The sequence below is a fragment of the Aquila chrysaetos genome, chromosome 6 (genome assembly GCF_900496995.4).
Source record: "Aquila chrysaetos chrysaetos chromosome 6, bAquChr1.4, whole genome shotgun sequence".
Lineage (NCBI taxonomy): Eukaryota > Metazoa > Chordata > Aves > Accipitriformes > Accipitridae > Aquila > Aquila chrysaetos.
The window spans coordinates 35,492,263-35,504,697 of record NC_044009.1 but is presented as its reverse complement, the minus strand read 5'-3'; the positions used below and the strand labels follow the sequence as shown (position 1 = coordinate 35,504,697).

The 12,435-nt window shown below is 54.2% G+C and overlaps 1 protein-coding gene across 1 annotated transcript in view; it reads left to right on the top strand.

Moving 5' to 3' along the window:
• Window positions 1–12,435, top strand: part of SLC4A3 (solute carrier family 4 member 3) — a 33,367-nt gene that overhangs the window by 4,194 nt on the left and 16,738 nt on the right. The window contains exons 2-6 of the mRNA XM_030018513.2: window positions 1,140–1,280; window positions 2,498–2,654; window positions 6,213–6,547; window positions 6,998–7,140; window positions 7,723–7,934. Coding sequence (XP_029874373.1) covers window positions 1,227–1,280; window positions 2,498–2,654; window positions 6,213–6,547; window positions 6,998–7,140; window positions 7,723–7,934 — 901 coding nt within the window. The 5' untranslated portion in view covers window positions 1,140–1,226. The remainder of the gene's footprint in view (window positions 1–1,139; window positions 1,281–2,497; window positions 2,655–6,212; window positions 6,548–6,997; window positions 7,141–7,722; window positions 7,935–12,435) is intronic.

Sequence of the window (12,435 nt, the reverse complement as noted above, 5' to 3'; positions counted from 1 at the left end):
CAACTTGTTACCTGGAGAGATGGCCAAGCTATCCTCTGACTTTGCAGTTTTTTCCTCCTCCGTGATATCACTGAAAAAAATGTTTTATTTTGCCAGTTTTGAATTAATTTGTATTCTACCCTTGTAGTTTTAACGAATGTCCCTTTTCTTGTGCTGTGAGATGAGAACACTTCGCTTATCCCTGTGTCCAAAGCACTGTGCATGTTCATGTGCTTACACCTTCTCTCCTTCTCTGTATGAGTTCAGATGAGTTTTTGGAGGTCGGTATCTCCCCGGTGCCAGTCTCTGTGCCATCTCCAGTTCTTCCTGGGGTGCAGCCCATGCTGAGATCAGCCTGCGCTGTTGCTGTAGATGATATGACTACAGCTGTTTCTGTGTTAGTCTCCATCCTACTCCTTGTCAACCGTGGCACCTCATTGCCGCCTTCACTTGCAGTCGCATATTGAGCAGAGTGCTCCCTCGGGCTGCCCGCAGGGTCTTCTGCATCCCTCAGCCATGCCGGTGCGGACAGGGCACAGTTCTGCAGTCTGAAGGTTGGCCTCTTTCCCTGTAACGTGTTGTTTTGTGTTTGGTGTTTGAATGCTGAACTGTTTGTCCTTGTGCCATCTCTCTGAGCTGCACAGATCTCTCTGAGGTTCCTTCTGGCCGTTTTGGGATCTGCCCAATTAAAGCTAGGTGGCGGAGGACCACTCTGCTGCCTGCTCCGGGCATGCCTTCCCAGCACCCGATCTCTCCAGCTTTATCCTTCCCCGGCGGTCAGTCGCGCCCCGGCTTCGCACAGATGTGCTGGTGGAGAGGTGGCTGAGCAGGAAGCCGTTCCTTCTCTCGCACAGCCCGTGCAGGAGCTATGCGTAGCTGCTGTCTCGGTCGGTCCCTGCACCCTCCACGCAGCAGGTCGTTCGGAGGAGGACAGGGTCCCACCTGCCCTTGAATGGTGGGAGCCGGTGCACAAAGCAGCGCAGGCTGGGCCATCCTCGCCCCCTCGCTGCAGTGTGCCAGGGGACAGGCCTGTCCTAGTGATGCCGGGGACGTTCCCCGAGGGCCGGTGAGGTGACCTCTCTGGGTTAGGAGCCAGGGGGGTTGAGGGCAGTGGCCAGCAGTCTCCCACGACATTCCCTTGTCCTGCCCTCTCTCCACAGGTTATGCCACTCTCCAGGTTTGCTGGGTGCCTGCCGGTGAAAGAGAAGGGTTGATATTTTGCCCAGGCCCTTAGGTCCTGAACCAAAATGGCAGCTGGAGAGTCCCCTCCCGTAGGAGATGTCTTCATCGACCTGCAGCAGGTGAGGTGGGAATCCAGCAGCAGCGGGGCCGTCTCTTCCCCGGGGACTGTGCTCCTGCCGGGCTGAGTGCGGGACCCGCGTCCTGGCAGCCTGCTGCAGTAGGAGACGCAGCCTCCGTTCACTAGGGACAGGTCTGTGCGAAGGGTGCCCCAAGGCTGCCCACGAGCCCACATCCACTCTCCGTGCAGACAGCAAACTGTGGTCCAGAAAAGGCCAGAGGTTGCTCTGTGGGGTCCCTGTGCCTTCACGTGCCGTTGGGTGGGGTAGGCAAGCGCAGGAGGAGCTGGGCAGCTTGCAATTAGACTCTCCCCATTTAGGCTGGGCTTGGGACACCCATGCTAAGGTGAGAGGAGAAGCGGTCTCACCCACAGATACAAAGCCGTTCCCAGGGCACGGCTGGGAACAGCCGGGGGATGCGAGGAGAGGCACAACTCGGCTAAAGGCGCCTTGCTCCCTCTTTCCGCCCAGCACAGACAGATTTGTCACAGTTGGGCCTCCTCCTGTTTCCATGGAAACACGGGAGTCCACAACAGCTCCACACTGGCATTTCGGCTATATTGACGGAAAATTTTACCAGCTGCAGCTGCTCGGGAGACAGAAAGGACAGGAGTCACCTGGTGATGCTCTTCTCGGAGCGTCTCCACCAGCAAAAGGCAGAGAAGTGCCCATAGCCTGAGATGGGAGGAAAATGGGCAGAAAAGCCTGAAGAAAGCATGCCAAGGGGAACAGGAGGCCCCTAGGAGTGCGGAGGGGAGGTGGGAAGGCACAGGGTGGTCACTGACCCAAGGGCAGCTCACCAGAGCAGGGATGCTGTTTCCCAGGGGGAAATACAGAGGAGGTCTAAGAAAGGGAGGGATGGCAGACTGGGCAAAGGAAGGGCCAGAGGGCAGCAGTTAGATGTGAGGAGAGAGAAATTCCAGCTAAACAAAAGCTACGTATCTCCCCTAGTAGGAAAGACAGGCACTGACATAGTCCCTTGATACCTGCCACTCACAGGAGATGTGGAGGACTGCTAAGGTATCTCTGCAGAGTGTGGCTTGGAGGCTTGCTGATCTGTTCTGGCTCTTGGTTTTGCCTCTAAGTGAGAAACTATGCCCAGCCCTGTTGTGTGGAGCCTGCTGCTCCTCAGCAAGCCCAGCACCATTTGCAGGGCAGGAAGATCCAGAGGGCTGTAGAGGTCTGCAGTGTTTGATTCTTGTCTGGCGATTTCTGTGCAGGGCAGAGATCGCGCAGAGAAAGCCTCTCCTGGTGCCGAGGACGATGAGGACTTGGATAAGACTTTGTCAATCGAGAGATTTGGGGACCTGATAAGCAAGTCAGCATCAAGCAATCTGGAGAAGCAAAGACGCAGCTACAGTGAGAGAGATTTTGAATGTATGTAGGTTTGAACCGTTGTACCCACTTCCACCCTCGCCGCCAACCCTCGCTCAGCCCCACGTGCTCTGCAGCCTTGTGCCAGGACCCTGCAGATCGTGTTAGCCTGCTATTCACTTCCTCCCTTCAGAGCATTCCCAAAGTGCTACTTACACCCAGTTTAGCAGCAATGCCCATGGCCTCTTCCCAGTCTGTTACCTGTTTTCCCTGTCCCTGCAGGTGTAGCTACTGCCCAGTCCATGTGGCGGCATAGCTCAGCCCAGGGTGTTCGCTCACCTCCTCACCCAGTGTCGGGGGCCTCTGCAGCCACTTCCCCCATGTTGAAATTTCCAGTTTGAAACTGTTTTTCTTCCATATGGCTGCAAAGAAACATCCAAATATGGACAGAAGCCAGGCTGTCCTCCCTAGTTTGAAAGCAGATGGCTCCAGTCAGACATGCCTGTGTATTTCTAAATAGCAACCATGAAACTATCAGGCCTATCTGCTCAAAGAAAGGACTGCAAAATAAAAATGGTGTGTGAATTTAAAATGCTGTAGCTATATCACCTGAACTCCTCTGATCAGCATATTTATTCCTCTAATTGCCCTTCCATGATGAAGGCAACCAGTCTGCCCAAACTCACTGTGGCTGTAAAATAAGAGTGTGCCCACAAGAGTGGCCATAAGCTATTGCCTGGAGTAGGTGGGTCGCGTTAGCTTGTAGTGACGACAGCGAAGGGCAGGAAGAAGAGGCCCCCACCCAGCAGCCTGCTTGTGTGGCAGACAAGTAGCAATGGCTGGGAGAGTTTCCCACTCTCTGGCTCTCCACAGTCAGATACTGCTTATTTTCCAGTTTTGCTTTGATGGGATACAACCTCAGGAACATTATGTTCCAAGTACATCACCAGGCTGTTTTCTGCTTGGCCACTCATTTCCAATGGCTGTTGTAAAAGTTTGCTGGTAAAAGTCCATTATTGTAGTGCACCCCAGCTGCTACTTTCTGCTTGTGTCATTTCTCTACAGAGGCTCCATGCAAATAACACTTTCCACCTGAGCACACAGTCACTCACGCACATGGCTGCAAGGTGCTAATAGCTTTGCTGTGGATTGAATACCTGTCCTGTGCCCGTAGGACTTACCTGCTCAGAAGCTCTGCCTGTGTGCACAGGTGCGCGGGTTGGCTTGGAGGACATGGATAATCTGCTTGAGCATGCATGGCAGAAGCTTCTTTGAAAATTTGACTAGAGATTTGTACTGTTCGGGGTTTTTTTCTTCTTGATAGGAGAGTCCTTCTTTCTTTGTCAGAATCAAGCTTGTTTTCCTCTGACCTCCTGATGTATCCCTGTTATCTAGGACTACATCAACCCTGGTTATCAGAAGTTCTGTGCAGTTTGTATTCATAAAGCTGGAAGATCTGGTTAGGTCATTAGACTTTGAAAGATAACATACCAGCCCATGGAGGTGAATGCTCTCTGGGTTTAGAAAAGTTTCCTGCCCTATTCAAAGCCAGAAATTCCTAATATGTAGGCTCTTCCTTCTGGGCTCCCTATGCAAATTACTTTTTCATATCTCTTGCATCAAGTTCACTGAGAAGTGTAATCAAACATCTGGGACGCTGGTTTGGCAATAACTTTCCATACAGGCAGGCAGTGCAAGGAGGGGAGCAGGGAAGGAGGGCAGGGGCTGGACACACAGGATTTGCAGGAGGACAGGGAGGAAGAAGAGGGAGGCATGAAGACTTTTGTGTTTGGGAGAGGTATGTTTTTCCCACCTCCAGGCCACCTCTGTGGAGATGTGATCAGTTGACACGAGGAGGGCTGAGTGCAGGGGTGAAGAGCAGTGCTCCCCTCTTCTGTGCCAGATCAGTCACTTACCATCACTGCCCTTTCCTGCAGCCCAAGGCTTCGGTTTCCTTCTGATCTGAAATGTAAATGTTTCTGTCTTGGGTTGATGTGAACGAGCCAGGAGGGAAAGATGGGCTGTGTCCTCACCAGCAGTTTTGTGCTGTAGAAGGAGCAACGTGTGTACAGTTGGGGCCTTCCTTGCTTCTTCTTACATTAGAAATTCATGCCTGACCTATCTGTGGCATGCAGACCAGTCCTACAGGAGTGCAGCAGTGGGACAGGAGGGTCTTTCTGCCAAAACCTGTGAGTGGAATGGGGTACATCTAGTCAAGTCAAAGAAGAGAACACTTTGGAGGAAAAGGTGTTTATAAAGAGCCCAAACTCTTCCCGATTTGCAGATATCTGACCATTTCCAATCTGCTCTAATCTTGCCACAAGCCTCTCCTGCTGAACCGGGGGGTGTGTGAAATATCCCTGCTGTTCCCAAGGGGGGAAACAAGGGAGAAAAGACTTGAGAAACCAAAGGAAAGGAAACATGACAGCAGAACAATGAACCTGCCTGGCTCTCCCAGGGAGAAGGTTACAGCTTCCATTGAAAATGTCCTTTGAAGGTAGTTTTCACTATAAACAGATTTTGCTGCCATGTCACAGGAAAGCTGGGAAGGAACCAAGTCAAAACAGACTGGAAACAATTCCTCAGGAAGGGCTGCTGAGCAAAGCCCCCTTGCGAAGTGGCTGGTGCCCCCGTGATTTCAGCTGCTCCGGGTGCAGCCCCAGGATCTGTGCATCCTGCAGACTGTCTATGGAAGGCTTTGTGCCTGCAGATAGACCTGGCAGAAATGGCTTTCCTCTCTCTCGCAGGGAGATGCTGAACTTACCCTTTTCCCTGCCTAGTGCATTATCATTGTTTTTGAGTGAAGGCTCAGAAATGCCATTAATTTCTTCTCACTCTGTAATTCCCACGACACCCAGGTCAAGCCTGTATGAATTTCTCTTTGTAGATTAGTTTAAAGAAAAGTCCTTCTGCCCTGTTTTTTACCCTGGTTTTTAAAAGACAGCCTCCTAATTGAACCTGCATTTCAGAGGCTGGTAGACACAAGCCCTCACAGTACCTGGGATGTGGACTTAGATTGCATCTGCACTAAAAGGCTTGGTCTGTGGTTTCTGTGGGTATGCAGGAAGGACTTTCTGTCAAAGCCTGGGGGATAAATAAGGTGCATCTATTTAACTCAAAGTATGCAGGAAAGAAAATCATAGAATCATTTAGGTTGGAAAAGACCTTTAAGATCATTAAGTCCAACCGTAAACCTAACACTAAGTCCACCATTAAGCCGTGTCTTTAGAACGTTTGTAAAGGGCCCAAATCATGCTTGTTTGAGAACATGAGGAATGTTTCCCCATGTTTAGGAAGGGGATGGTGCCTCTGGCAGGTCACCACAGCTCTGCATAGCCGTGCAAATGGCTTTTGGCAACACTGGGAGAGGACTCCTACCTTCCTCAGGGCAGTGGAGCTGCGTTGGGGTGGTTTGGCACTGCATGAGGGCTGACTCCCCAGCCACCCCAGGCTGGGCGCAGCCTGCCGCATCACTGAAAGAGCTTTGCTATGTCCCTGCGGGCTGGTGGCTCTCCTTGCCCTTCCTGGCCCTTGATCTCCAGACCATGCTGTTTCCTGGAGGGGCGCCTGGCAGGTTCCTCCCAGCCTCTTCCTGCCCCTGACTCTCTTTTTCTCTCTCAGTCCACCGCCAAACCTCGCACCACATCCATCATCCCCTTTCCACTCACCTCCCTTCTGCCCTCAAGTTCCAAAAGAGGCCACCCCGTGCCAGCAGGAGGAAAAAAAGGAGGAGGAAAAAGAAGAAAACCTCGGTACCCCCCTCGGAGGTCACCCCCACCATCCAGGAAGAGGACGAGGAGGGGGGAGAAGAGGAGGAAGAAGAGGAAGAAGAAGAAGAGGAAGAAGGAGAATCTGAGGCAGAGGAGGCCCAGGAGAAAGAGATCTCTGCAGAGTCTGAGGGTGAAGCTCGTGGGAAGGACACGTCCCCTAAGCTGGAGCCCCCAAGCAAACCAAAGGCAAGGCTAGGGCATCCCTACCTGGATGGGGCTCAGAGGCTGGGGGGAGGTGGAGGGAGGGTCAATGTCGGGAGGGTGCCAGGGTGCATGGTCAAGGGAGTGTGCTGCTCAGGGGGAAGAGGTTGTAGGAAGAGTGGTTTTGTCCCTGCCTAGCAGAGATGGGCGCTAGGGGACAGTGATAGATAAACCATTGCTTGGGGTCAATGCTGGGGAGGGTGTGCATGACCATTTTGGGGGTGTAAGACCCATGGGGGAAGATCAATGTGTCTGTTCTTAGGGTTTATAGGATATGGGGGGGCTGAATATGGCCAGTCCCAGGATATGGGGTATGTGGGGGAAGTCGGTGTGGCCCATTCTAGGAGATGCGGACATGGGGAGGATCTGCGTGCCAGGGATTGGGGCAAAGGCTGCCTGCCCTGGCTCTTGCTGTCAGGACTGTCATCTCTGCAGTTCACCATCGGCAGTGATGAGGAGGAGTCCAGCAGTGCTCTGGCCCCCGCGCAGTTCCATGTGGAGGAGGAGTGTGGCATCCTGTCCCCTGTGCCACGCTTCGCCGACCTGCTGCAGGACAAGGGCCCTGCCTCCCTCCGCAGGTAGGCGAGCGGTGCCGAGCTGCCTGCCGCTCTCCCTGCCTCGGGGTCGCCGCACAGACCTTGTCCCCGGGGGCAGCGGCTGTGCCCAACCTGAACTTGCCTGCTGAGCCAGAGGGGACATGGGGCCCGGAGGGAGAGCGGCTGTGAGCAACACGGCTGCTCTCCAGTGGACAGTTGCTCCCTGGGACTCCTGCGACCTCCTTGGGTCTGTGGGATCCCCGGGGTGTGGGTTTGGGGGCACTGGGCTGCACACCCGGAGTACTCTTCCTCCCAGCTAACTTGCGCTGTCGTGCTGACCTACAGGCTGGGAAGCCCCAGGAGGCTTGGCCGAGTCAGGGGACCGTGAGGCCATTGACTCAGAGGTGGGTCCCCAACACTGACCACAGGCTGATCCCACTCTGTGGTGGGGGAGAGGAGGAGCAGAAGGGGCAACCTTTAGGTTTGGGGATAGGTGACTCCTGGCTCTGCTCCTTCTCAGGGACTTATTGGTCAGGGCTGGGCCGAGGGACCTCAGCCCCTGAGGGGCCAGTGCCCATCCTCATTCACTCCTTTTGCTACCATCAGTCTCTTTGGTTCCTACAGCCTCCCCGCGCCTCGGGAACGTCTGTCTCGCGGGTGGGAGAAGCGCAAGCCCTGGGGCCAGGTGGCGAGCGGACAGCGGGTTACCTATGACTTGAAGGAGAGGATGTGCATCGGCAGCATGACCACGCTGGAGAGCGCGGCGTACCAGCGCGTCCCCACGGACGAGGCTGAGGCCCAGATGCTGGCGTCCGCTGACTTGGATGGCATGAAAAGTGAGGCTTTGCGACACTACCTACGTTACTAGTGCGCGTGTCCCTTGCTTCTCCCTGCTTTGCCCTCTTCCCTAGCAGCTCCAGGCATGGTCTTCAGCCTGCCGCAGGACCTGGTCCTCACCTCCCTGTCCCCCAGCCCCTGCTATTCCAGCCCTGGCTCCTCTCTGTCAGCTTTGCAATGTCCACAGCGCCGGCCCCCATGTTTCCAGCACCTCTACTCACACCCACTCCACGTACGCTTGCTCTTCCACCCGCCCCACTGCCCTCTCTGGTTCAGGGCTTCCTGCATTTCTCTGAGACCCAGCTCTCTCCTTTCCTGACACACTTTCCCAGCGATCAGCCCTCTGTGCGGCACGCCAGCTCTGGCATTGCAGAAAACCTGAGGTGAGGAGCCTCCCCTCTTCTCTGCTCTCCTGGTGGAGAGGCAGCTGCCCCCTCCAGAACGCCTCGGAGGGGGACTGCCCCTGTGCGCGGCGTGAGGGCAGACAGAAGAGACGTCATGGAAATGCACGCTCTGGGCCCGAGGACATGGAGAATTCAATAGGTTGCTCTGCAGGCTGGAGAGGGAGGGAGACACCAGAGGGGAGCGAGGGAGAGAAGCAGTGCTGCACACACAGCCTGGCTGTCCCTGGGCCGCGGGCGCTGCGTCCCCGGGCATCTGGCACGAGACCCCACGGCAGAGCGAGGACCCTGCTTCTGAGGAGCTGGTGGGGCAGCCCCCCACGAAAACAACCCTGGGTGGAGCCAGCCTTCCCAGGACCTCGTCAGTCCCAGGGGCTGCTGCAGCCGGCACCTTCATGCCCCGTGAGGAGGGGAGCGAGTCAACGGGGCTGGCCCCAGGGCTTCGGTGAAGCCCCCCCAGGGGGGTAGCTTGCTTTCCACACGTCAGTCTGGCTACTCCAGCCCCTCCTCTGAAGGCGAGTGGTTCATGGGACCTGACCCCTGACCTTCACAAGGACAAAATGACAACCCTTCGAGAGAGAGCGGAGGCAGCGAAGGAATCGGAAGGGGGCAGCAGCCCGGAGGTAGCGATAAGCACCTGTATTCGCAACTCGCTCAGCTATGAAGACTTTGATGAATTTGCCTTCAATTTTGAAGACTATGATTTATGGGAGGCCATCAGAAACCATCTGGGCTACCCAGGCGGGGAGCCCACCTGTAAGTACCGGAGCAGTGACCCCACAGTTGCAGCTGTAGATCAGAGCCCCCAGCTAAAGTGCGTATCCCCCCACCCTGTGTTTGCTGTCTGCCACCCTCTCTGTGTCAGGTTGGTCTCCTGGTTTAGAGGAGGTACAGTGTGCCCCACCGTGTGCCTGGGGACACTGGAGGAGCTTCCTGGTGTCTGTGTGTCCGTCTGAGGTCTTTGTACAGATCTGTGTTGTAGTGCTGAGGTGCTTCCCTGTGCGTGTCTCGCTCGAGCAGCTCCGGAGGCAGCTGCATCTTGCTGTTTGTGCTTATCAGGATGTGGCCCGTGCTGTGGCCAGAGAAAAAGCAGCTGCTCCGAGGTGTGTATAAGGACAGAGACATTTCCCCTTCCATCTGTGGCACAAGGTGACAGTGTGCTGCTGCTCTGTTTGCTGGAATTTGAGCCGAGCTGCGGATCCGACAGCAGAGGTGGGTATCAGGTTCTTGGCTCTGCACCGTAGCCTAATGCCCAGAGGAGAAAATAACCTAGTCCCTGTGTCTGCAGGCTTGAGTGTGGCTGTGATAGTAGTTAATGGCAGGCTGGCTGGGATGCCTGGAAGGGGGAAGAGAGGAAGGAAGCAAGAGTGGGAAAAGCAGGGAAGGAGAGAATAGGAATGCCGAGAGCGAAGAATGCCTTTCTGTTCTCCACATCTGTTTCTGTACCCGTGCATCCCTTGCGGAGAGCTGGATCTCTGAGCCGTCCCGGGAACTGTGCAGAAACCGGAGCCTCGCTCCCACCTCGCGCAGATGGTTCTTCCTTGGCTGATGGTGGTAACTCACAGTTAAAAGGTGGCTTTGTGTGTCACCTTGGGAGTGACACTGTTCATAGCCGTAGCTCTGTGGTGGTTGCCCTCATCCAGATCGTGTGTTAATTTTTCAAGGGATTTTAGGAGTGCACACAGGAGGGTGATGTGGTCCCAGAACTAGCCCGCTTGCTGGCTTTGCGTGCAGGAGTGGGGAGGCAGAGTGCTTGCAACAGGGACTCAGGACGCCTTGGTTCAGCTGACGCTGCCATAGCCTCTGTGCGATCTCAGGCAAAACACTTAACTTCCTCTGCCTCCCAGTCCCAGCATCGTGTTCTCTTTCTCAGCTGGCCCATCTTTACAAGCCTTCGGGGAAGAAATGTCTGCCTATGTGCTTCTGTAGGGACCAGCAAGAGGGGGTTTGCTTCTGGCTGGGTCTGCTACTTGTTACTGTAAATTGGTAGACAGTATAACAGCAAAGTTTGATATAGAATCCTGGAGCAAACTGGCTCCATCAGCTGTCCTGAGCTGAGCAAACCATACATTAAAAGTGTGAGAAATTGCCCCAAGTTCACCCGGGAAAGGATGGCTATTCTTGGGAAGGTAGAAGGGGCAGATCGCTTCTGCAAGGTGTGATATCCGTCACTTTTAAAGTGGGGAAGTTTGACTTGCTAGCAGTTAACTCATTCATTGATTGCTACAGCTAATACTGCAGGTGCTTGAAATAGGATGTGCTGTACAGTCAACTCTTAATTATTTCTGCACAATGAATCCACACTGTGGATTAATCCTGCAGAGAGATACGGCAGAGGCAGAGATGGCAGAGATGCAAGAGTCAGTTCTGTGCAGAGCCAGCTCATGTCCAGCCAGTGCCACTTGCCCAGCTATTTACTCCATGGCAGTACCTCTTCAGGACCCACTCAGATCCAGGAGGAATTTAATAGCTTTTGAGCAGAGTAGAGTCCTTGTTGGACCCGAGCTGGTCTCCTTGCACTGCTTTTAGTGTTCAGAGCATGGGGAGTGCTGTGCAGGGACACCTGGATGGCAGCAGGGATGAGCTGGGGTCCAGCTGTCCCCATCACATTGAACTCAGCATCAGCCAGGAGAGACTTGGGTTCTGTGCAGGGCAGGGCAGGGCAGTAGCTTTTTCCAGAAGCCAGCATAGGGTTGTGACTTGCTGTATGTTGAATAGCATTTTGTTTGGTCTAATTTTAAATATTCCAACAGATGGGGTTTCAATCTCTTTTTTCTTGCTGTAACTTAACCTCTGGGGTACATGGGAAGTGTGCACCATCGCTGTGATGCCGGCCTAGCAAGTTGCTCTCTAGTACTGATACAAATACTCTGATGCCTCTTTCTGGGCTTTGTGCTTGTGGATAGAGGGTGACGAAAGGAGGGAAGCAGGAGCTAACACACTAAGGCAATTGCCCACTGAGTTGCACTGACTAGCACAGGCACTCTGGGGGAAGACTTTAACCAGTGCAAAGTCATATTTGTCATCTTCAGATTTAAGCTGGTGGAAGAGGAACTTGGTCATCCCAAGAAATCTGACTGTGGAAGCCAACACAGAAGGTCTTCTGGAGGAGGCTGTAGGAGATGCTGTGTGGGAGGGTGACATCCCAGTTCGTTGTAGTGGAGCCACCATAGGAATCGCTCTCTGTCTTCGTACATTGTCACTGTCTCATGCTCTGCTCCTGGGGAGCACTGGAGAGAAGGTACAGCAAGAGCTGTCCTTGGCTGGTTCATCTCACCCTGGGGAGTTTGGCTTCAAGCAAGGAGGGCAGAGCTATGCCTTGGGCTCATCACCCTTTGGTCTCAGTCCAAGATCCTGTCCTGAGTAAGGACCCTGGACTTAGGTGCTCAGTTGAGCTTGACTTTCATTTGGGGAAGCACCAATCTGATGGGACACAGAAAGGCTCTCTGTAGAGCAGCCTGGAGCACCTCAGCTGGGCTCTGCATGGGACTCCCAAAGCGAGTGGCCTCTTCCTAAATTAAGCCCATGTGTCCACCCTGCTCTATGAGTTGTCTCCTCCATCTGGCATCTCAGTGACCACAAGCACTGCCAGGGGAGAGCGGCAAAGTGGATTGCTCCTTAGTCTTCAGTAGGACTCTGGAGGTGTGCCTTCACCAGCTCGCTCTGAGCCTGCAGCACTCCGGCTCCTGTCCCTGTCAATGAGTGTGGGAGTCACTGAAGATGCTGGCAGGAAACTTGGCTCCTTTCATTTTATCTGTCCTCCAGCCATTTGGTGGCTGAGACTGAACGCCTGTGTGTGCTTTCTAGGGCTGTTGCTGAAGAGCACTGCGTAGCAGGTTGTCATTGCCATGGGAGAGGCTTGCCGTGCTCTGGGTGAGCGCTCTGTCTTGCTGGGCAGAGCATCCTCCGGCCCTGGTCTTCCAGGGACATAGTGAGAATCAGAAGCTGCAGGGATTGGAGCAAAGCTGCCATATACCAAGATCCTGTGCCTGGTGGACTGTTTGTTTTATGCACGAACACACACTGAGTGCAATGAAGTGGCTGCCATGCACGCGGGAACTGAGAAATCCATGCAAAAGTCCAAGGAAGCCCCACATGT